Source organism: Manis javanica, chromosome 4 (genome assembly GCF_040802235.1).
Source record: "Manis javanica isolate MJ-LG chromosome 4, MJ_LKY, whole genome shotgun sequence".
Taxonomy (NCBI): domain Eukaryota; kingdom Metazoa; phylum Chordata; class Mammalia; order Pholidota; family Manidae; genus Manis; species Manis javanica.
In genome coordinates this window covers 7,688,306-7,710,593 of record NC_133159.1, presented here as the reverse complement: position 1 = coordinate 7,710,593, position 22,288 = coordinate 7,688,306, and the positions used below count along the sequence as shown (strand labels likewise).

General features: G+C 39.6%; 1 protein-coding gene across 12 annotated transcripts in view; it reads right to left on the bottom strand.

The window, feature by feature from the left end:
• KIF1B (kinesin family member 1B) overlaps positions 1 to 22,288 on the bottom strand; it is a 132,070-nt gene that overhangs the window by 37,459 nt on the left and 72,323 nt on the right. For 8 of the 12 annotated variants that reach the window (XM_036999718.2, XM_036999724.2, XM_073233173.1 and 5 more), the window contains 5 exons: positions 6,427 to 6,520; positions 5,255 to 5,403; positions 3,819 to 3,997; positions 2,954 to 3,091; positions 1,517 to 1,765 (listed from right to left, as the gene is read on the bottom strand). In XM_036999718.2, the coding sequence (XP_036855613.2) occupies positions 1,517 to 1,765; positions 2,954 to 3,091; positions 3,819 to 3,997; positions 5,255 to 5,403; positions 6,427 to 6,520 (809 nt within the window). Of the gene's footprint in view, positions 1 to 1,516; positions 1,766 to 2,953; positions 3,092 to 3,818; positions 3,998 to 5,254; positions 5,406 to 6,426; positions 6,521 to 16,140; positions 21,380 to 22,288 lie in introns of those variants that run through there. The other 4 variants (XM_036999731.2, XM_036999732.2, XM_073233171.1 and 1 more) reach the window with 3 other exon arrangements.

Below are 22,288 nucleotides of genomic sequence, written 5' to 3'. Positions count from 1 at the left end.
GTTTTTGTTCTAGGTCAGGACCCAGGTTCCTCCTGAGAACTGGGTCAGTGTTCTTCCCACCGGGCCTCACTGGGCGATGGTGCAGAACCCTAGTGAGCAGCGCTAGAGGCTGTGCAACCAGCATCGAGAGCAGGCATTGTGCAGATATAAACTTGGTTCTAATTTTCAACTCTCTTGGAATAGGATGGAAATGGGCTGAAGGACACACACAGCCTAAAGTAAGGAAAGTGCTAGGCCCCTTTATTTAAACATAGAACTACCTTTCTCAGTTTTAATACAAATCAGCTTCTCTGAAATTCTACACATCTATTCCTGGCAATATACCAGTAGAAAACAGTATCCATGGTTGTATAGTCCCTTTATGTATAATCATGGAAAAACTGAATAAATGTCCCTTTGCCATTATAAAGCCTGGGGACTGTCCAATCTTATAACCCACAGTCATAACTGAGCCTTTCCCCCTTTCCATAACAGTGATCACCTTCTATATTACCTATTTAGTTCTCACCAGGTAACCAGTGCCATACTAGGAGTTAAGTTTTAGAACATGATGTCCCTACTGGGTCAGGAGACTCACTGCACTTTGAGTTTTAGATTACTGGTGCTCATCCATTTAACAATGACATAATTCCCTTATTTTTAAAGGGCTCAATACTAAATGGTCCTAATGCACCATTAATATTAAATTTAATTACGTTAAAACCTGGACATACGCTTTTGCTAATCCAATGAGTGCTGCACTGTTGAATTTGTAATTAAAATTACTTCAGCATGAAGACTGAATATAGACAAAGAGACCGGTACTAAGAAGCGGTGTGAATGAAGATTCTGCGTCACAGATGGAGCCACAGACAATGCCTCCGCTTGGTAAACCAAACTTAACACACAGCAGTTTCATGTAGCGCTAAACAAATATTCACTGTTGATGGTGTGAACAGATAATTTTATGAAATTCATCATTATAAAGCCTATAGGTAAAATTTTAGCAAAAGTCAAAAAGATCTAGATGGGCTCAATGAAACTGGCCAATTTCTGGCATCCACTTTAGACGAAGAGGGAACTTCATGTTCCTGATTCTTTTTGGATTCAGAATAAGCAAAAAATACACCTAATGCTACTCTTGATTCCACTTTTGTCCCCCTGATTCCTGCTGGTGCCATAAATCCTTTAGCCTAATCTTGGACTTGTGCTCTCCCTGTGCTGTGCCCATTTGGCTGCAATAACATTCTTTGAGCCACAGCATTTGACTCTTGGCTTTAGTTAGTTTCTCCTGTGAGCTTTTTCTCCTTAGAAGAAAACTACTGGGCAATTTAAGACAAGGGGTCCTCCAGGTATCTTCACACGTTGCCCTCTGTGTACCGGGCACCGCACGCACACACTGCCTGAGGGCACTCCAGCCACATCTAGCGGGTCATGAATTGCACTGGCTAAGGCAAGATCATCCAAAATTGAACAAGGAGCCTCTTTAGAGCAAGAGCTGGTCCCTTTTTGCCTTTCTCACAATAACCTCACCAACCTTCCCACTAAAATGAACCATGGGGATCGGTCGTAAAACGGGTCATGCCCATCACTGAAGAGATCTGATCCCTCCTCCGTCCCTGCGTCAGAGCCGGTGTCATCCACGAATGCCTCATCATCAAAATCCTCCATCTCATCTTGCTGCTCGTCAGCCAGCTCAGTGATGTCGGAATCGGCGGTGGAAAAAGTGGGGGAGGGTGTGCGGTCAGCAAGGCGCTCATTCACACAGCCGTGGAAAATGGGGGAGCTAGACACCGGGGAAGACGCCAAGTGACACAGCCAAGGAGAGAGGAATAGTTGGTTAAACAGGAAGCTACAGGTGCCAACAGAACAGAACCCACTGGGGAATCCACACAATAAAAGCAAATGGAAAAGCAAAAGGATAAAATAAGCATAAATCATCTGGTTCAGGTGAAAGGGAACAAGGACTAATCCTTAGAATAAGAAAAGCAAAAGAAATACATGAGTAGAATATCCCAAGTAAATAATGTGCTGTGAAACATTTACATTCTCCAGTTCACACAAAAGAGCAGCAGCCAGGCCTCAAAGGAGCCACTCAATGTTAGGGGAAATAAGGTTTAATCTTTATTCCAGTTTGTATGTCATTGTGGAGCAGAAAACAAAACGGATGAAATGATGTATGGCAAAGTATGTGCCTTGCTTGGTAAGATGTATTTGGCCAATTCATCCCTTCAAAAACACTCTACTTTCAGAGTGGAGTAGAAGACTTAATTCATTTCTATAAAATACTAAGACTTTAGTTTCTCCTTTATACCCAGTTCCTTTAAATATGTCAGAAAGCCTTTGCAATTGAAAAACAATTCAAATTCTCAAATCATTAAGCTCAAAACTTATACTTCTCTGCTTTTTAAGTTCTAAACCTCTAAGAACTTGACTCAATATGGAATCATGGAGGCATTATTTGTTCGATTACTAAATGTTGAAAGTAACATATACACAAGAGGCCCAAGTGGATGACCAAGGTGTGTAGTTAATTCACTCCTGGAAAAGGCTAAAGTGAGATGAATCGCTTTAAGAAAAAGTGAAGACACAGGAGATCATGGAGAGGTTTGCAGTCTGATTGCATAGTTGTAAGTCATACTATGATTTTAAATTGTGCAGGATACAGAAACAGCTTTTATTTTTCCTTTAAATCTATCTTGTTCAAAATACGATGTTTTGTGAATGGCTTGAGAGATAGGGAAAACTGTCAACTACTCTGGTTGAAAATTTGAGACTTAAAACAAATACGTATGTTGAATAAAACTGAAGGGAAATATGCCAAGTGACACAGTAGCTATGTATAAGTGGAGAAGATTCTAAACGGGGCTTTTTTTATACTCTTAACTTTCTAGAACATCTGCTAAGGTTTTAAACAATTAAAATAAAACCATTCATTATTTAAAAAGAAGACATCAATAAAATCACCACATACCTTCCTACAAGTTTGAACCAATGGAACCGATCATAAAACGGATCGCTGCCAGTCAGAGTGGCTTCACTTTCATCTGGGGCACTGGAGGCCATCTCACCTGCCCTGTCATACATCTCTCGCATCAAATCAAGCCTCTGTCTACATAGCAAACATAAAGGGCACTGGGTTAGTAACATCAGGTCGCATTAAAATGTCACTTTGGAAATATCTTCCATGGAAGATTAAAAAAAGAAAAAAGTTATTCCCATCATTTAATGATACTAAAGAAGAATGAAGGCCAAAAGTATGAAACCAAAACACTCAGGGTCCAAAGTGTCTCAGTCTAGAGACAAGTCACTTAAAGTGAAGAATGGCCACCTAATTTCCACTGAGTCATAGGAGAAATATAGTCAAGGGTGTATGACATCTCTATTATACTAAAAGAGCAGAAAATATCTCATCATACTACATGCAAAGGAGGCGACATTGTAACTTTCCTGTTTATTACTGATCGTCATGAGATAAGAGGATAAAAAAGATGAATAATTACTAGATCTAAGACAGAAATAGGTATCATGAGATTGGATAAAATTAACATTTAACTGGAACATTTAAAATGTAAGAGGGTCTACAGATAAATCACATCTACAAATGACAAAGGTGTCTGCAGAGTGGGATTCATTCAATTAGAAGAAAAAGGGTGAATAGTAGTGCCACTGCCCAGCAACAGCACAGAAAAGGAAACAATAGTGACAACACAGGGAGGAGAGCTTGACGGTAGCATTTGGGCAATTCATTATTATTCATTATTATTCATTTATACCAATTATTATTTATAATTATTTCCCAAATAAGTCAGTGGGCTTTATGAATAATATTTTCATACCTGAGTTTCTCCAAAGACCAATAATGTGTTGCTCCATTCTTCAGGTCCTGGACTTCTACCGCCACTACCGTATGAGGGAAAGGCCTGTCTTCATGAGTTTTTTCTATCTCGGTGGGAAGTAACTCAGGAGGCAAAGGGGAGTACAATGTGTCGGTGAGCAGAACAAACTGAAACTGCACCTAAGTGGAAAGAATAAATCATCAGCAAATGGCCTTTATGTTTTCAGCAAGTACACGTCAGACATGCTGCGATATAATCATGCCCAATGGGAAAGAGGACAGACATACAGCATCTGCTCAGCAAACAGCCTGTGATGAGCTGGAAAAAAAAAAAAAACGGCCATGTATGCATTGAAAGGGAATAACCCTAATTTCAAATTAAGCTATTTACAGACTTTGTTTTTCTAGCCCAGCCCAGTGTTCTTGCACAAACTAAAATCTCAATAAATATATTTTGGTTGGCTGAATGCAGCCTTCTGGAGAACTTATACTAAGGAGACAAAAGGGGGACCCAAGAATGCTTCCCTAGTTCCTCACTCATGAGTGAGGATGGAAATCCTCCCGTATTGTCCCCTGTCTCCTCTTGCTGTTTTCCATTTTAAATTCAGACGATTACAACTACTACCCTTAAAAGTGTTTACTCTGGGGCAAGTGCTTTGCATTCATCATGTCATTTATGTCTCGCCCTGTATTTTCACAACAAATCCTAATGCTAGGTTTTAGTAGTAAGAAAAAAAGATATAGTCCCTGCCTTCATTTAGTTTATCAGAAGAGGGGAGTAGTTAATTAATAGTTACAAAAAGGGATGGGTTGCTGAGATTATGAATGAGGAAGACATCATATCCCCATTTTGCAGAACTTGAATCTAGCCCTAGGAGAAGATAATGAATTCCCTAAAGTTAAGTGCTCTTTCCTACGAAACAATTTTGCCCCCTGACTGTAATCTTAGTAGTCAGTGGAATGCATAAAAGAATGAATCTAAGATGTGGTAGGATATTCTGGTAATAATTAGGAAAATCGGAAACATTTACTGCCTTTTACCATGTCCAGGTACTATTGCAGCACTTTATATATATTCACTCTGGCATCCCCCACAAAATCGCTAGGTGTCACGCACTGTTGCCAAGCTCATTTTATAGATGAGGGAATGGAAGGATAGCACTATTAGGATCAACACAATTAGGAGAACTGGGATTGGAACCTGGCTGTCTGCATGCAGAGCCCACGCACTTGTCTACTATGCAAAACTGCCTCTCAGGCCCTAGAAGAGTAGGGGACGCATAGGACTCAGAGGCGCAAACTTATAGACAATTAGGAGAAAATTGAGATTATCAGAAACCCAAAAGAAACAATTTTTCTATTATTATGTTTCTCTAGCTCTTGTCAGGAATACAGTCTCATCTGTAAAATTAGCTGGAAAACATCACCCCTCCGTACCTTCTTTTTCAATTCCACACTGATGGCATTGGCCTCCTTCAGGTAAACGGCATTGCCCCAGAGTAAGTCCCTTAGTGAAGTAAACTGGTGAGACTTCCATTTCCGGAAGGCCCACTGGGCCAGCTCAAACTCATGTTGTGTCCAAGGAACTGGAAGAGCAAGCAAAGCAGAATTAATGGTCATCTCATCACTGTGGAAATTACATTCCTCCCCTACCTCATCCCTCTTGTCAAATTAAGGTATTTTACAGTATTCCTCCATTCAGCTGATTTTGTTTCCTTTTTTTCACTAAAGCTTACTAAATTCTGTTGATATGATGAAAGCAGTATATATTGTTCCGAAAAATCCTTTAAAAATCCTGTTTATTTAAAACACTACATCAAATAAACAGATTTCCTTTTTTTTAAAAAAAACATACATATCCAATGTGTGGCTGATAATAAAGAAACACCCCTAGTATATTGTTCAATTTCATATATAACTATTTTTCTTTTTAGTACAGAAAAAAGGCCATATTTCACCTTGATATGGGAAGATAAAGGATTTCGTACATAAATTAAGTGTTCCTTCAAAGTTAATTTGAAGCCTTAAGATTACTTGCAAGGTTGACTGGAGAAATGAAATGTGATAAATGTTTATACTACATAATAAGGCAATAACTAACTGTTAAAGCCATAGTTCAACTAAGAAATTCCAGAAAACTTACAACAGGTAAGCAAGATTAGACAATGTGATTAGAAATGGCTTTCATGTTCACTGATATATTCCAAAGTCCTCACTGGGAAATCCCTGACATAAATCATAAACCAGCAAATAGGACAAGATATCTCAACAAAGATTAAGCTCTATATTTATTTGCAACATATTTATGAACTTTGCATATATGGCAATATGAGAGTATATATAAACTGCCCAAGAGATTTATATGGAGACTGGGCCCAGAAACCTTGTGTTCTAAGGAGCATTATCAGTCCCCACTCCCACTTCCCAGAACAGAGCCTGAGTTCTCAGCAGCAAGCATTTTTAATATCATCTTTAAATTGGCTCGGCAAAGTGTCAACAAATGGTAAGGTCAGCTATGACCAAACCTAGCTTCGATGACAGACCAAGGACTGATTTGACAGTACAGATCCAAACAACAGAACAGGAAACTCTCAGTCTCTAGACTTCACCTTCTTCCTCCTCCTCTTCCTCTTCAGTCGCTTCCGCAGCTAGGGAGCGGGTCTCCACCTGCTTCTGCAAGGCCTGCAATTTACTCTCATAGTCCTGAATGAAAAGAAAGGATATGGCATGTAGGGGAGAGAGGAAATAGGAGGGAAGGAAACGAGAAATGAAAGGAATATTGGGAAGTAGAGAAAGTGAACAACAAAAAAGACAAGACAGAGACAGGAAACAATAAAAAGATAGACATGCAGAGGAATAGGAAAAAACCGACCACAAAGCACACAAGATAGTCTATAACGGGTAAATGCTAAAAAAATTTTGACTGCACTTCTTTTCTAGGTCCTCAGACCACGCCTTCATTACTTGGAGTTGTGGTAGGGAAAGAAGGGATTTTAAGGGGAAAAAAAAGCACATGTCCCACACATGTTAAAATACACTTAAGAGTTCCTCACACATCAAGTAATTCTGGAGAAAACCAATATTGGAAAAGATTAAATTCACCACTATCACCAACAGTTCCAATTATCTAGCTGTTTGGATGGGGGATAAAAATTAGGACCATAGGCCCTGAAGCTCCTGATGAGGTCCTGCTGTCTGTACAGCCGTAGGATGAGTTTAGCCTTCAGGTAACCAAAGATCACAGTGCTATTAGGATTGTAATAATCCAGAGATTGTGGCTTAGTTATTCAAAAAAGATGCTTTGCTTTGCTTTAAGATACACTATTAAAATACAAATCAGATTTAGCCTTTGGTTTCCCATCTCCCCCACGTATCCTCACTGAGGGTGGTATCACTCAGGAGTTTGCAAAAAATGGTTCTTGAGGGATGAAAGAAGTCTTACTCTTTTTATGTGTAAAGCACAATATACATACAGTATGTAAACAGATATACCATATATATGAGGTATTAAAATTTCATGGTGGGAAGAGAATAGGGCAAAAATGTCTAAAAAGGTTGTCAAGTAAAGATAAGAAGAGAGACCTTCACATAACAAAAAAACAAATCATAGCATAAGCATAGCATTTTACAATACACTGCCTGGGTTTTTATGCTTTCTTGGCAGACACCCAATTTCAGGCTGTCATGAGACTTTCAGGCTTAGGTATGACCACATACTGTCTCTTCCAACAGAGCTCTCCAAGTCTCAAATGAAATATCCCATACATTATAGAGGACCACCGAGAACCTCCTAGCAAACTCCAGTTCAAAAGGAGCTCCCAGTGGCAACACTAAGAAGGATGTGAACATTCTCAGGCTCTAGTAGACATTTATCACATAGTCTCACAAAGGAAGTTTTCTCTCTTTAATGGAGCTGGCAGTGACCAAGAAGAGCCAGAAACACAGCTTTAATAGATACCTAAACACACATTTTATAGTACTATGTATTATGGCAAAAAGAAGAAAAATATCAAACTAGACTTGGGTTTTGCTCCTGGATTCTACTCTTACTAGTCTTACTAATTCTGGGAAAATTAAATCCTTTCTATGTTTTTACTTATGTCATCTTTAAAATACAGACTTTTGTATTTAACCTGCCCAATACACATGACCGCAAGAAGGACAAAATGAACCATTTAAAAACACATGCCAAAGTCCTCTCAATTAGTAACATACTACCTAATGACAGGCAATGCTGTAAAAAGTTTACTTTCCTAGCACCCAGATCTTGGTTTCAAAAGACCATTTCCCACTAAACGGAAACAAAGCTCCTTGGGAAAATGACTGATTCCAGGTTGGAGCAAGGTAAGCCCGCAATTTCTTGTGCCAGAAAGCACAGCAATACTGAACGATTGATGGAGCCATTTCAAAGGACACAGATTCACATTGGCCAATAAATAAGAAACACAACAGAAAAGTAATATAGCACATTGGGTATTGAAAGGCGCCACGAGTCCACAGTATACTGAAAAAAGGAGAGAAAAGGGGAAGGCTCTCCTCTGAAAAAAAAAAATCCAGTGAATAAAGACAGAGGGCATGACAGTTAGTAACCCCAGATGTAGTAAGTGGATCGGGCAAGGATCACTACAAATGGTGAAACAATTGAGTGAAAGGCAGATGGAAAACAACACTCACACAATCTCAAGTGCCAGCCTAAATACCCATTAATAAGCAAAGGGAAAGAGCTGGGAAACATCACACTAACTGAATTATCAAACTTCAACACGACCCATTAAAGGACAAACCGACACTATGTCTGTTGATGTGATACAATGAAGTGCACCTTTTATGGCATTTCCCCCAAAATATCTGACTTAAACCTCACCTTGAGGAAGTAACCACACAACCCAGAATGTGGTCTAAACTCTTTTCAAAAATGTCAATGTCATGAAAGATAGAGAAATGTCATAGCCACATGCAATCTATAGGCTTCGACTGGACCTTGGGTTAACACACACACAGCCCAGACATTGTATTTTTAGAAAACCAGGGTAATTTGAAAATGGCCTATATGTTACATGATATTGAATCAGTATTAAAGTTCTTGGATGGGATAATGGTATTAAGAAACTATCCTTGATTTTAGGATATACATGGAAATATTTTATAGTAAACTGCTTGATATCTATAACATATTTCAAAAAACTGTAAATATGATTATAATAAAAAGGTTCATCGTACTATTTTCTCAGCTTCTCAGTAGGTCTTAAATGCTTCAAAATAAAAGGTTGGGGAAGGAGGAATTTTTGTCCCCTAAAAAACCTTTGTTATGTGAGATTCTTTAAGCAAAAAGAGTGCTGGTTTAAGTAAAAATCATCCGGTGGAAAAAATGTTAATATGTTATCTTGAGGATTTTGTTTCATTTTGTTTCTCATTTCCTCCTCAATTTTTTTATTTAGTTAAGAAACACATTCATAATGATGTGCAACCATCACCACCACCCATCTACAGAATTCTTTCCACCTTGTAAAACTGAAACGCTGCACCCATTAAACACTAACTCCACCACCACACCCATCCCCAGCACCGCCATTCTACTTTGTGTCTGATTCTGACTACTCTAAGTATGTCATATAAGTGGAATCACAGTTTTGGCTTTTTGTGACTGGCTTATTTTTGAGAATTTTTTCAAAAATAGGTATACAAGCTGGTAAAACTACAACAAAATCCTTACCTCCAACAGTTAAAAGTATGAGGACGGCCTTCCCTAAAGGCTCTGGTTGTGCTTTAGTGGCAGTAAAACTGATGAAAAGGCTTCCCGTAACATCATGGACCTAAAACGTTAACTGTATTTTGACTAGGGAAATTTTCTACAGCAATTTAGATAGTCCAAATATCAACACCATTTCTTGAAGTGGCCTCCTCTCTCCCAAACCAGGATGCATATGACATTTTGTATTTACCAAAAAAAATCTTAAGGGTTGGGTTCCCCTACAACAAATGGATAGAGATGCAGATACTATTGTACTGCTGACTTCATGGTGAAAACCAGGATAATTATGGAAAGCACACTAAAAAATGATATATTCATCAGTAGCTTTTTGTGTTTACATAAGTCCTAACTAGTTCAATATATGCCCCACATTTATAAAGGCATTACATTTGGCTAGTCCTGCTTTTTCAATGGTCTCTTTCACCCACCCCCCTTGTTTTTAGGTTACTTTGTGCCAGGAACTATTCTTAATGTTTAAGATGGATTATACCAAACTTCCTAGTTAACACTATGAAGATGGCACTATTGTTAGCCTCATGTTAAAGAAGAAAAAGCTTAAAGAAATTAAGTAACTTTCCAAAGATCAGAGTTAGCAAGTAGTGGAAATGAGAACCCAGGCAAGTGAACTCCACAGCATTCTCTTTAACAACTATGCATCCATTCATCATTCAATAAATAAATGCCTTTTTTCCTCCTACTACATGCCAGATGCTAGGAACACAGTGGTCACTAAGACAAAAGTCTCATTGGTGAGGGAGAGAGAGATGATAAACAGTAAACAGACATGTTACACACCATAAATTCAGTAGAGAGAAGTACTATGAAAAAAAACAAAGATAGCTATTAGGGAGGAGAGGAAAAGGAGGAAGACGTTTGGATTACGTGGTTGGGGAAGGTCACTCTGCAGAGGTCCAAGCAAGCATGCTGAGATCTATGGTGGGGGTGGGTGGATAGTTTATTCCAGCTAAAGTACAACTAACAGCACAGTACAATGGTCCTGAGATGGAAAGGGGCCTGGTACACTTGAAGAAAAGCAAGAAAGCCCATGTGGGTGGAGTGGAGGAGCAGGAAGGATGGGAGATGCAGTTGCAAAGTAGTCAGACAGGCATGGGCATGGCAAGCCTTACAGGAAATGGTGCAGGCTGTAATTTTTATTCTAAGGCAAGCCATTGGGTGGTTTAGAGCTGGGAAGTAAGATGGTCTGGTGTATGTTTTTAAAATACCACTCTCCATGGAGAAGAGCCTGAGGACGGCAGTCATAAGACTGTCACAGCACTACTGAGGGAAATGGCGGTGGCCTGGTCCAGGGTGTCAACAGCAAAGGTGGTGAAAAGAGAATGGAGTTGAGGCATGTCTTACAGGCAGAGGAAATGGAACCTACTGACTCGTGATGGGATTATGGGATGGGAGAAAAGAAGGAGAAATTAAGGATGACTCGGATTTTGACCTGAGGTAATTGATCCAGTTTACACAGTTTGAATGTGAGATACCAGGTCATAGTCGTGTGTCTGCATCTAAAGGTCAGGGCAGAGGGCAATGCTAGAGAGAGAACATCTGAGAGTCAGCAGAGAGGGATGCAGGGCGGTGGTCTGCAAACAGACTGACTGCCTAAGACTGGACCTCGTCCCCGCTTAGTAGCTATGAATACAGGAGAGTGTGTAAAATGGGAATAACAATACCTATTTCACAGAAGAGGGCTGTTGTGAGGACTCAATGAGCTAACACATGCAAAAGTAATTATCAGTGCAAATCAACTCAATACATGAGTTAGTATCTTCATCATCGTCACCTGAGTGACCGTGGAAAGTAAGTAAAACTACAGAAATGCATGAGACCACCTGGGAAAAAGGACAGACACAGAAATAGGCAATGTCAGTGGCCACAGAGACCATAAAGCAGCAGCCAGTGAGGTCGGAGGAAAATGAGAGGCCGAGAGAACCAAGTGTTCCGAGAAGTAAAGAGTACGCAGCTGTGTGAAATGCTGGACAGAGTAAGATGAGACTGAGAAACCACCACTGGGTCTGTCAATGTCGAGATCTTTGGGGACCCTGATTGATAAGCTTCATTGGTGAGGGGATCAAGAGTCTAACTAGAGTGGGTTCAAGCAAGAATGGAGAGAGAAGACATTAAAAAGAGCAATAAAAAGAAACAGAGTACTCTACAAGAAGATATGTCAAAGAAATAATCAATCTTACCATGTTTTCCTCCACCTGCTACTTCTATAGCTTTTCTTCTTCCTTCCTAATTACAACCCTTAAATAGAATTCGTGCCTCATATCGAATTTACCGTGTATCATAATTCTTCCAAGTGGTAAAGAGACCTCAAAACAAATGCTGGGCATAGAAGCCACAGGGCATAAATATGCAAAGAAGTAAAAAACTAACCTTTTCAAACAATAAGGCTTCTCTCTCACTTACCAACTTTACATTTCCCTGTATGGCCCCGGAAGATGACTGGTTAGCCAGAGACGGGTAAGATTCCTCAAGGGAGGAACAACCTAAGACAGGCACAGTCGCAGGGGGGCCATCAGGTGAGAAATTGGGGATCAACAGAGGTGAGGCTTAGAACCTCTCCCCTCCTGAGAGAAATCTTCTGCATCCGTGGATGTTTTATTGCCCTTGTCTAGCTTGGATTAACACATAGTCCACAGGCACACACCTGATCATCTACATTTGCTCTCTTACAACACTAAACTATGTTTTCTACCTTTATCTTGCATCTACCTACCACTTCAGCATTTTATTAAAAATAATAATAATAATAAGGGAGAAATGTGGGATTCACATATAAATCAAGTATAAAAATCAAACGAATATTCATATTTGAACTGATTGTTTATAGTTCATAATGCATGATCAAAACCAAAAGTTTCTGTGATGACTGCCCTTATACTGTTCACCATGTAACTTATTCACTATGTAAGAATTTGTTCTCCATGTAAGAACTTGTTCGTTATGCTTCAGAAGATTGGAGACTGATGAAAATTAGGCTTGGGGTGGATTAATGATTGTGCATTGAGCATTGACTCCCCTATACAGAATTTTATTGTTAACAACCATTTGATCAATAAATAGGAGAGATGCCCTCACAAAAAAAAAAGTATACACTTCCAATTGTAAAATAAATAAGTAACGGGATGTAATGTATAACATAAGGAATATAGTCAAAATATGGTAACAACTTGGTATGGTGATAGCTGGTACCTAGAATTATCATGTATATAAATGTTGAATCACTGTGTTGTACACCTGAAACTAATGTAATACTCTGTGTCAACTACCCTTCAATAAAAAATAATTATCTACAAAAAAAAACACACCTGGATTAAAAAAAAAAAAAAGAAAGAAACAGAGAAGTGGAGTGGCAACACGTAGAGAACGTGGAACTTTTTTGCAACTGGTGAAATGAAGACATGCTTTTATGAAAAGAGGGATAATCCAGGAGAAAAACTGATGTAAAAGAGAAGTTAAATGTACAGTTAAGTCCTTGAGAAAGTGACATAAGATGGCACACAGGGAACAAGGGCTGGGCTGAGACTGGAACAAGGACAGCTCACTACACCAGGAGGAGAGGCCAGGGGAGGTAGGCATGCTGGATGCATGCACAACTACCAGGCTAAGAAAAGGAAGTTTCTTCTGACTGCTTCTTTTCCTCAGTGAAACAAAATGAAAAGCCATCAGCTGAGAGCCAGGAAAGGCCAGTTTTCACTCTCAAGTTGCCTGGCTGTAAACTTTCAGAGCACCCCGTTTTCCCCCTCATGGCATTTGTCACAAAGGTACTGTGTAACTATTGGTGCGACTGTTTGTCTTGTGGCAATCTCCTTAATAACTCTGTGAATGTCCTGAGCCCAGGGGTCTGCCATTCACCACAGAATCCCCAGCGTCTGGCATGTGTCTGTCCTCTAGACCAGATACAGTCACCCACTGACTTTCTAGTTAATAGTTCTCAAAATGACTATCTTCTAGATCAAGGTTGGCAAACGTGGCCTGTGGGCCAGATCTAGCCTACTGCCTATATTGTAAATAAAGTTTTATCAGAACATAGCTATGTCTATTCCTCTGCATATTGCTGCTTTTCTGATATAACAGTACAGTTGAGTAGTTGTGACAGAGATGAGCCCACAAAGCCTGGAATATTTACTCTCTGGCCCTTTACAGAAAGTTTGCCACCCCCATTCTAACCAATGGTTCTCAAAGGTGGCTGCTGGTCCAGTAGCATTACTATCACTGGGGAATTCACCAGAAATGCAAATGACCAGGCCCCACCCAGACCTCCTAACTCAGAAATTCTGGGGGGGTCCAGCCCTCTGAGTTCCCATCAGCTACTCGGTGGATTCTGATTACTAGTCTGAATAATGCATAAGGATGAGCGAAGCAAATGTGACAGATAAGGTATTTATTCTAGGTGAGCTGGCACTCTCAAAGAAAAACCAAACAAGTGCATGGACAACATAACTATAGGTTATCATAATTAAAATAGAGTTGTCCTGAGGTGGGGTGGGACAGAAGTGGCATGTCAGCACCGATCTGGAAGAGGAATTAAGCATGATGAAGAAGGATCCCAGTCTTACGGAAGTGTAAAGCCCAGAGGTGGGAACAAACTTGGAATGATTAAGAAACAAAAGTCCAAAGTACCTGCAGTGTGAGAATGTCAAGAGATGAAGTCAGAGAGGCAGGCAGCCAAACATGCAAAGCCTTACAAGGTATGTAAGGTATAAGAAGTTCAGATCTTAAAATGCAATGGGAAGCTACCAGAGGCCATTGATATGACCTGATTTGTTTTTAAAAGACGATGCTGGTTGCTCTGTAGACCACGGAGTATAGGAGTCAAGAATAGAAGGGAAGAGACAAATTGGACAGCTACTGCAGTACTCTAGGAAAAAGACAGTGGTGCCACAATTAGAACAGCTCTGAAGAGATGGCATTTAAGGTACAATCAATGTCACCACTCTGGGTTTTCTGGTTAACGCTGTTTTTGACATTAGCAGCTTGGCTCCTTTTGGTATTATTGCCTTCCTCTTTTAATGGCAGGAGAGATCATGGCCCAGGTCTTGTCAACACCTAAATGTGCTCACCACCTGCAGCACTGTTTGGACAGTCTCACATCTGTCCCTCTAGGGGTCTCACAAAACCTATTTTTAGACCTGAACAGCTCCCATTTTCTCCCAATCCCAGTCCTGTGTTGGTCTCATTTCCTTTACTTTCCCATCATGATCCAAGTGAAAGCATTTATCACCTTGTGGGTTGTATACACAGGGTTTATCCCACCCACTAATAACTTATCTGTTGATTCTACTTCCAAATCATCTATCCTTTTTCTCCACTTTTGATTGGAAAGCATTCTTTCTCATTTAATTCATACAGCAACTTTCCAACGGAAGCACTGGGCTCTGAATTTGCCTCCTTCCAATCCATCCTCTAATCCAACCTTTGGCCATTTCTAAAATACAAATCCAATAATGCAATCTCCCTATATAAAATCATTTGGCAGCTTCCCAATCATGCTCAATATAAAACTCCAACTCCTTAGCAAGTCATAATCTGGCCCTTATTCCCATAAGCCCTCTCATCTCTTAGCATTCCCTGACACAGAGCTCGTGTTCTGACCACCCCAAGTTACCTGTAGTTCCCTAGACCGGACATGCTTCCTCCCTTACCCTACCATTCTTCACCTGGATAAATTCCCAGCTGTACTCTGGGACTCGGCTCTTGGCTCAGGGCTTTCTCCTTCAAAACCCTTTTTCCACTGTCCCTGCTGCAACACCCACCCCCTGGTGCACACAACCATCATTGCACATATACCATGCTGGAATCTGTGCCACCCTGGAAATGGCCGCATCTCGGCAACTTTTCCACCAGTTTATCCAATAGCAGAGAAACACAAAGTACCTTAAGGGAAAGTGTATGGGGTCTGAAACAGACTAATCCAATCATAACATTTATCTCAAGGTCCAAAGCTCACAGTAAAAACTCAGGGGGGGAAAAAACTTAGGTAGATTTTATATTCTACTCCATAATGTATGACTGTGTTGTGTTCAATATAGAAAATAATATCACGTCCAAATGTTCAATAAGACTGGTGATTCGCTCCAGAAAAATCTGCTTTGTCCTGTTTCACTTCTAGCACACCAGTACTCTGGGAGGAGAAAAGCAGTGGCTAAAGGAGAAAAGAAAAGCTAGATGGAGTTACTCAAAGCTTTTCAGAAATTTAGTACGTACCCATATGAAGGGAAATATACATTTTATATTTTAAAAACCTCAAACCAAGATTATATAATAAAAAAGTTAAAAACAGTTTAAGGTAAACTTATCCTATACTAGAAAAGTTTTTATTTAAATAAAATGTAGGATAAAGTAGGGGTTAAAGATCCCACTTAAGAAAGAATTTTGAGAAAAGGGACAAAAGTGAAAGTTTTAATCAAGTTCATGTAGAAATATATAAAAAAATATTTGATTTGCAATCATCTTCAGATGAAAAAGCAGTAAAAGTCAAAACCAGGTTTAATTAGCACAACCTGTTTCACTTTTCCCTCCTCCCACATCAGAGAGAAATAACACTTTTAATAGATGATTTCAGCTTTTATTGAACGAGGACTTTATTTTCAATATTACAAACTAACTCTCCCTTTCTGAAAAGATAGGTCTTACACTCAAAGACAATCTTCAAGCATTTTTTTCAGAAATTGGGGGAGAAATCCATAGTTTGTTAACAAACAGGTTCATGACTTTTTACAGTAATGATGGCAGGAAACCAATACATTTCACAACCTAGAGTGGTTCAAACTAACTATCTAGAGCAAATTTAAAATCTTGGAAAGACACAATAAACTGGACAATTATGAAAATGCTTAAAATGCAGAATCTGGCTCTGACAGTATAGGACAAATACTTGCTTTGCACGGCACCTAGGAAGGCATCTTCAGTAAGGCATACCAGCACATGGCAGCAGCCACTCCTCCCAGGCTTTTGTACAAATCACTAAGGCAAGTCTACAAAGGGCCCGTAAGGCACAGGGGAAAGCAGCTGACCAGAGGAAATCTATGTAACTTCCTGTGTCTGACGGCCTGTAATGCAGACATCAGTGTGGCAAACTCTGTGTCGTGTTGTTTGTTTGAGCATCAACCTGCACCTAAAGCATGAGAGGTCACTTCAAGTCACTTCAATGGAATAAACGATTCCTATTCATTGCATTTCCAGTGAAATGAGAAATAATTTGAAGTGCTAAAAAGAATTACGAGCAAAAATAAAGGAAAACCCTTTGGTTGAGACCTATTAGATAAACAGAATGTCTTTTTTAACACTCCAAGGAATACCATTTTGGTTTGTAAAACTATACCAATTACTTAGGGCTCCTCTACAATTCCGTTATTGTCAGATCATATAATTTCAATAGCACAAACACTTTTTTTTCATTTTGTTGTGATAATAGCAAGAAATACTTCAACAAAATAATAATTGTTTAATGATGACCATTTTTCTTTGGTCTTGCGGTATTTAAGCCTAGGGAGAGAGACTGTCAAATTAAAAAACAAAGCATTTTAGTCTATACCAGGAGCTCACAAAAGCAAGGCACTAGTTACTTATTTAGTAAGAGAGATATTTAAGGCATTTTATTCACACAGACTTATTTTTTTAAGACAAGCCATCTGCCCTGAAGTGCATGATGGGACATAAATGGCAATCAATCAAACCTTGGTTCATTTCTTTCTGGCCATCTGAAATCAAGGGCTCCTAAACATTTCATCAATATGAGTGTACCTGCATCAGCAGATGAAGCACAAACACAAACCTAATTCTTGGGAATATCCAATTCTGTGGATATAGTGCTTGCCACAACCCACGCTTGTAAATGAAAATACTGCATTACTTTTCATTCTACAGTGTGACCTGATCACCAGTAGAAACTCACCCCCACTTTTCAGTGGAAAAGGGAGGCACCTTTCCATGGTGGATTAAAAGGCCACCATAAAAATGAAAACATATAGGCCTAACCTACACTATCTCTAGTTAAGGAAATGAGCACCCATGGGTGCTACAAAGTTGAAAGATGAATAATTATTATTATTAATACAAGTATCCCCTGCTTTCTGAAAGTTCATGTCATGCCATTTCCTTTTTATGAAAGACCCATATTAGTACCTATTTTTGCTGACCAAAAGAAATCCAAAGAGGATTTTCACTTTTATTAAAAAGGCAAAAAACTAAATAGTGTTCAGCATTGGTTTTGCAGTGAGCCATTACAGAGCAGCACGCACCGCCAGCAGCGAGAGGGGCCCTGCTGAGCTCATTCCCCGGAAGCACACGGCAGTATCATGGCATTAAGCTGCCAGAGCTCTGAACCATGTCTGTGTGCATCTGTGCTTTATCTCAATTCATTTTGTGCATCCATTCGCAACATCTGTCCTAAGGTATCAGAAAAGCCTGAGACAGGTCATTTTTTCGGTCTGGGAACCCTCAGAATTTTTCCCTGTAAACTAATGGCAATTGCTTCTTTGTTCTGCACTATTTCAGCTTATGAAAGTCTTCATAGGAATGCTGTACTTTCAGACAGCAGGGAAACCTGTAGTAGAACACGATTTTTTTTTTTTTTTTTGCAGGAAAGGAATAGTTAACATATCTATGTCTAACAAGAATAAAGGACAATTGGGGTTTGATGCACTGAAGTGACTGAATTGGAGTCGCCTACCAAATACATTCAAACCACACTGGTACAGGAGCTTGTCACCTCAATTAAGACTACACATTACAAGCATCATTCACGCATGTCTACTCTGCCACAAAACCGCAGTTGAAGACTAGGACTATTCTAGCTATGAAAGAAAAATATCACCCAAAGTTAATTGGAAGCAACTTTCTGTGCATTAAGAAAGCATTTACTTAGAAACAAAGAAAAAATACTATGATTAAAAATAACATGTTCTAAAAAAGCATAGTGCCCACACGCAAAGGAAAAAACTCTATATAAATCACAATTTTTAAGACTTCCTTGAATGTTAATTGCTATCTTGGCTGTAATTTTTCACACCATCTGAAAGACAAGTGGTTGATAGATGACTTGGTGTGACTTAGGAATCTTTAATAACACGGCCTCAGACATCACTGGCTCTTCACACTGCCTCTTAAAGTTGCTGACAAGTTCAAGAGATGAGGAAGGATGTAGAACACTATTCTTTTCTTCACATTAAAATCCATTTTTTTTAGTGGATTCTCCAGTGAGGCAAACTGAGACCACAACATAATAAAATGAGGTATTGATACAATAAATGTTTATCAGGACTTCTCTTTCCTTGCTTGCATCTCTGTGAGCATTATAACTGTCAACCAAAGAACAGTTTAGTACACATCATCTCCTTATTCTAAACCCAACCAAAGTGAACTTATTTCATTATTTCATCTACTGAAAATGTACACAGCCATATACTATAGTCTCCTTGTGTTGCACCTCTTCCCTCTCTCCACCAAATAAACTCCCTATAACACATATACTGCTCAAAGCAGCATACAAGTATTTTGTTGGTTTTTCTGTTGGCATGATTTTGGTGAATAATTCAGTGTGTGTAAGAAATGATATGTTAAAAGTTCAAAATGCAAACTACAAACAAATCCAAATACAGAGCCAAGATTTCAGTATTATGACAAATTTCATACACATACTGATACATTCAAAAGAAAAAGAACCTAGGATCAGTTCTATGAAAAATATAGAAGAATGATGTGGAAGTTCTGTGGGAGATGCAAAGCTGTATACTATAAAATAAGTCCAAAGACTTTTAGTTTTGGCTTACAAAAATTCCAATTTAAAGAAAGGAACAGACATGGATAAGAAAGCCAAAGCTGTGTCCACACAGCTGCATGTTATTAAACTAATGTCTAACATTTATGGGGAAACAGTAGACACTTAATTTTACAAATCAAATTCCCCTTTTGAATGTCTGCATAAACCAAGAGGCAGCTCTTTCTGGATTATCAGGTCAATTTATAGGTATCATAAAAACATACCTCAGTTACACCAAAACAAGACTGGTCTGTGTGTGTAAGTATATTACCAAGAAAGGAAAAGAGTCTCACAAAAAGAAGGGAGGTTTCAGTGTTTTGTCCGGAATTCCAGAAACTGCCCATTTATGGTATACAAACAAAAGGGAGGTGTTGGAACATTCACCAGTGTTTTATGTTTTAACAATATTCAATCAATTAATATTTGTAGGAACACAACATTAAAATCATAATGTAAATAGCAGGAACTCAAGGCCAAGCCTAGAACCAACTCAAACCATGAGCTATCACCACCTGTTTCCTCCACCAAGGTTTCAAGTTTGTCCAGTAACTTATACTGTGGTTTCTCGACCAGCTTTGAGATTGGGAGCTGAGAACTGCCGCCTCATCCGTGGAGGTGTCACAAACTGGTTACAGTGGTTGGGTTTGTCAGTCTGCGGCTGATGGGAATTGGCTGCACTGCCCTCTAACTGACCTCCAGTGTTATAATTACAGTAAGACTGACGGTGCTGGTGAATATGGCGCTTCGCCTGGAAAGTCTGCAGATCAGCGGTGGGGTGACCATTGTGCGAGTTCAACGATTCTGCGGAGGCAGACGCTGAGCAGCAGGTACTTTTCGGTTGGCCATTATTGAGAGAATTGCTTCTCCAGCGTAACTGAGGTGGCTGTGGTTGATTATTAACATGCTGCTTGCTAACTTGGATGTGATCTTGACTTCGCATGCCCTGAGAGCCCCATGGTAACTGGGGATCCTTAGAAGCTGCTCTACCCTCTTTCTCTTGGCTCTCCTCTTTATTTCCCTTTCTTCCGTCTTCATCTTTTGGAATTCTAAGCTCTATTACCTCATCTTCTGTTATGATGATATGCGTCCCAGGACTCCAAGAGTTTCTGTGTTTAGGGTTGCTCTTAAAGGGGAACCGGGGCTTCCGGTTCTCAGGAGGGATGAACCTATGAGGCACATTCTGCCGACGCAGCTGCTTTGTTATCTCCTGTTGTTGCAGGTTCTTAAACCTTATTTGTTCTTGCCTCATCCAGCGCAGGCGCCCACGTCTAAAAGCTGGATCCCCGTTCATCAGCTGGGAAACACGCTCTTCTTTCCCAAGTTCTCCACTGTCTCCTTTACCTGCATCATTCTCAGACTTGCTACTCACACCTGCACCAACAGGCTCCTTTGCTTTGTGGTGTCCTTGGGTTTTCTGTTCCTGAGATCCAATGAGGGGCAAGACTTTCTCCATTTTGAGCATCTTATTTCTTAAGACTTTTATCTCCTCATCTTTCATATTATTTTGCTTTTTGACTTCTTGCAAAATATCTTCCAGCTTGTCTATGTGAACCTTGAGGTCATCTACATCAGTTCCGCCTTTACCACTGGCCATCACGTCTTCAATCTTCTCATCCCCAACACCAACAGTGTCCCAGACATCCCTGGCCACTGCCCTCCAGGAGTCCCGCTCATTGGGATCTTTCTTCCCATACATGGCACAAAGCTCTTTCATCTTAACAATGGCCAAGGCTTCAATCTCCTGCCGACTGTGCCTAAAATCGTTGAGGGCAACCTCATAGCATATCTCTTTTACGGCCTGAATCTTAAGATCTGAGATGGTTACCCATTTGGAATCTTTACTCAGGCGCCTTCTTTGGGGGATTTGGTACATTTTAATTGGTTCTCGTTTCTTCCCACTGCTGGGGAGGCCACATTTTTTTACAATGGTTTGCAACTTGCTGGGAGGTAGCTTTTCTCTCAGGGAAGTAATCAGTTTCCAGCTCTCCTCACAGGACCTCTTGTCAGAATCATCCCCGCTATCAGAATCCGCGTCCTTTGGAAAAACAAAATCAAAAAATGGCCCCAAAACAACCAAAATTAAAATGTAAAAAAGGAAAATCAAATCGAAGAAAAAGCAAGCAAAAAGCCTTAACCAAATTTAAAAACAAAACTAAAAAAACTAAGAAGTGAAACAAAACAAAACAAAAAATCCTTACATGATGTGCAAGTCTATTAAGACATATGCATATCTAGATTATAATTAATATAAAGATTTGTTTAGTTAATGCTAATTCGAATTTCCACGTTCTGGCTCAAATGATGAAATTAGCAATCAAATTTCTTAGGAGGACTGACACAGTGGGTGAGTCTCTCCCTCTAAGATCAAATGAAGTTATTAACGAAATGGTATGAAATAACATCTCCACTGTCTCAAGAAAATGAAGTAAAATCCACACCCCATACATGCTAACACCATGCAGCCACTTCCCCACATTTGCCTTGGTTACTGCTGTTGCTTCTTCCAGAGGCTCTTTCCCCCAGGAGTGAGCACAGATGCCATACAAGATGTGACGAGCAGGCGGATTAACAAAGGTTAGTAAGGCTGTAGGATGCCACATTTTGTTTAGCTTTACTAAAAAGAGCAGCCCTAGAAAAAAGTTAGAAGATGAGAGAGTAGAAAAAAGCAAACAGGGATAATGTTAAAAATGCTAAGAATCCCTATTATGAGACCACATGAGGTTCTTATCAACCAAAATGTTTTTCCTAGAAGACAAGAGGGTTTTGAAACTTATCTGTCCACGAGCATATAGTGGGTTTGCAATTTTCTTGTGTAATGCCAAATTGATCTATTTCATTTGTATAATTAAGGTTTGTTATCCACAGAACAAGGAAGCATAAAAAAAGGATCCTTATAGTAGGTATGCATTTTTGTTTTTCACAATATTGGCACTTAAACCAATAA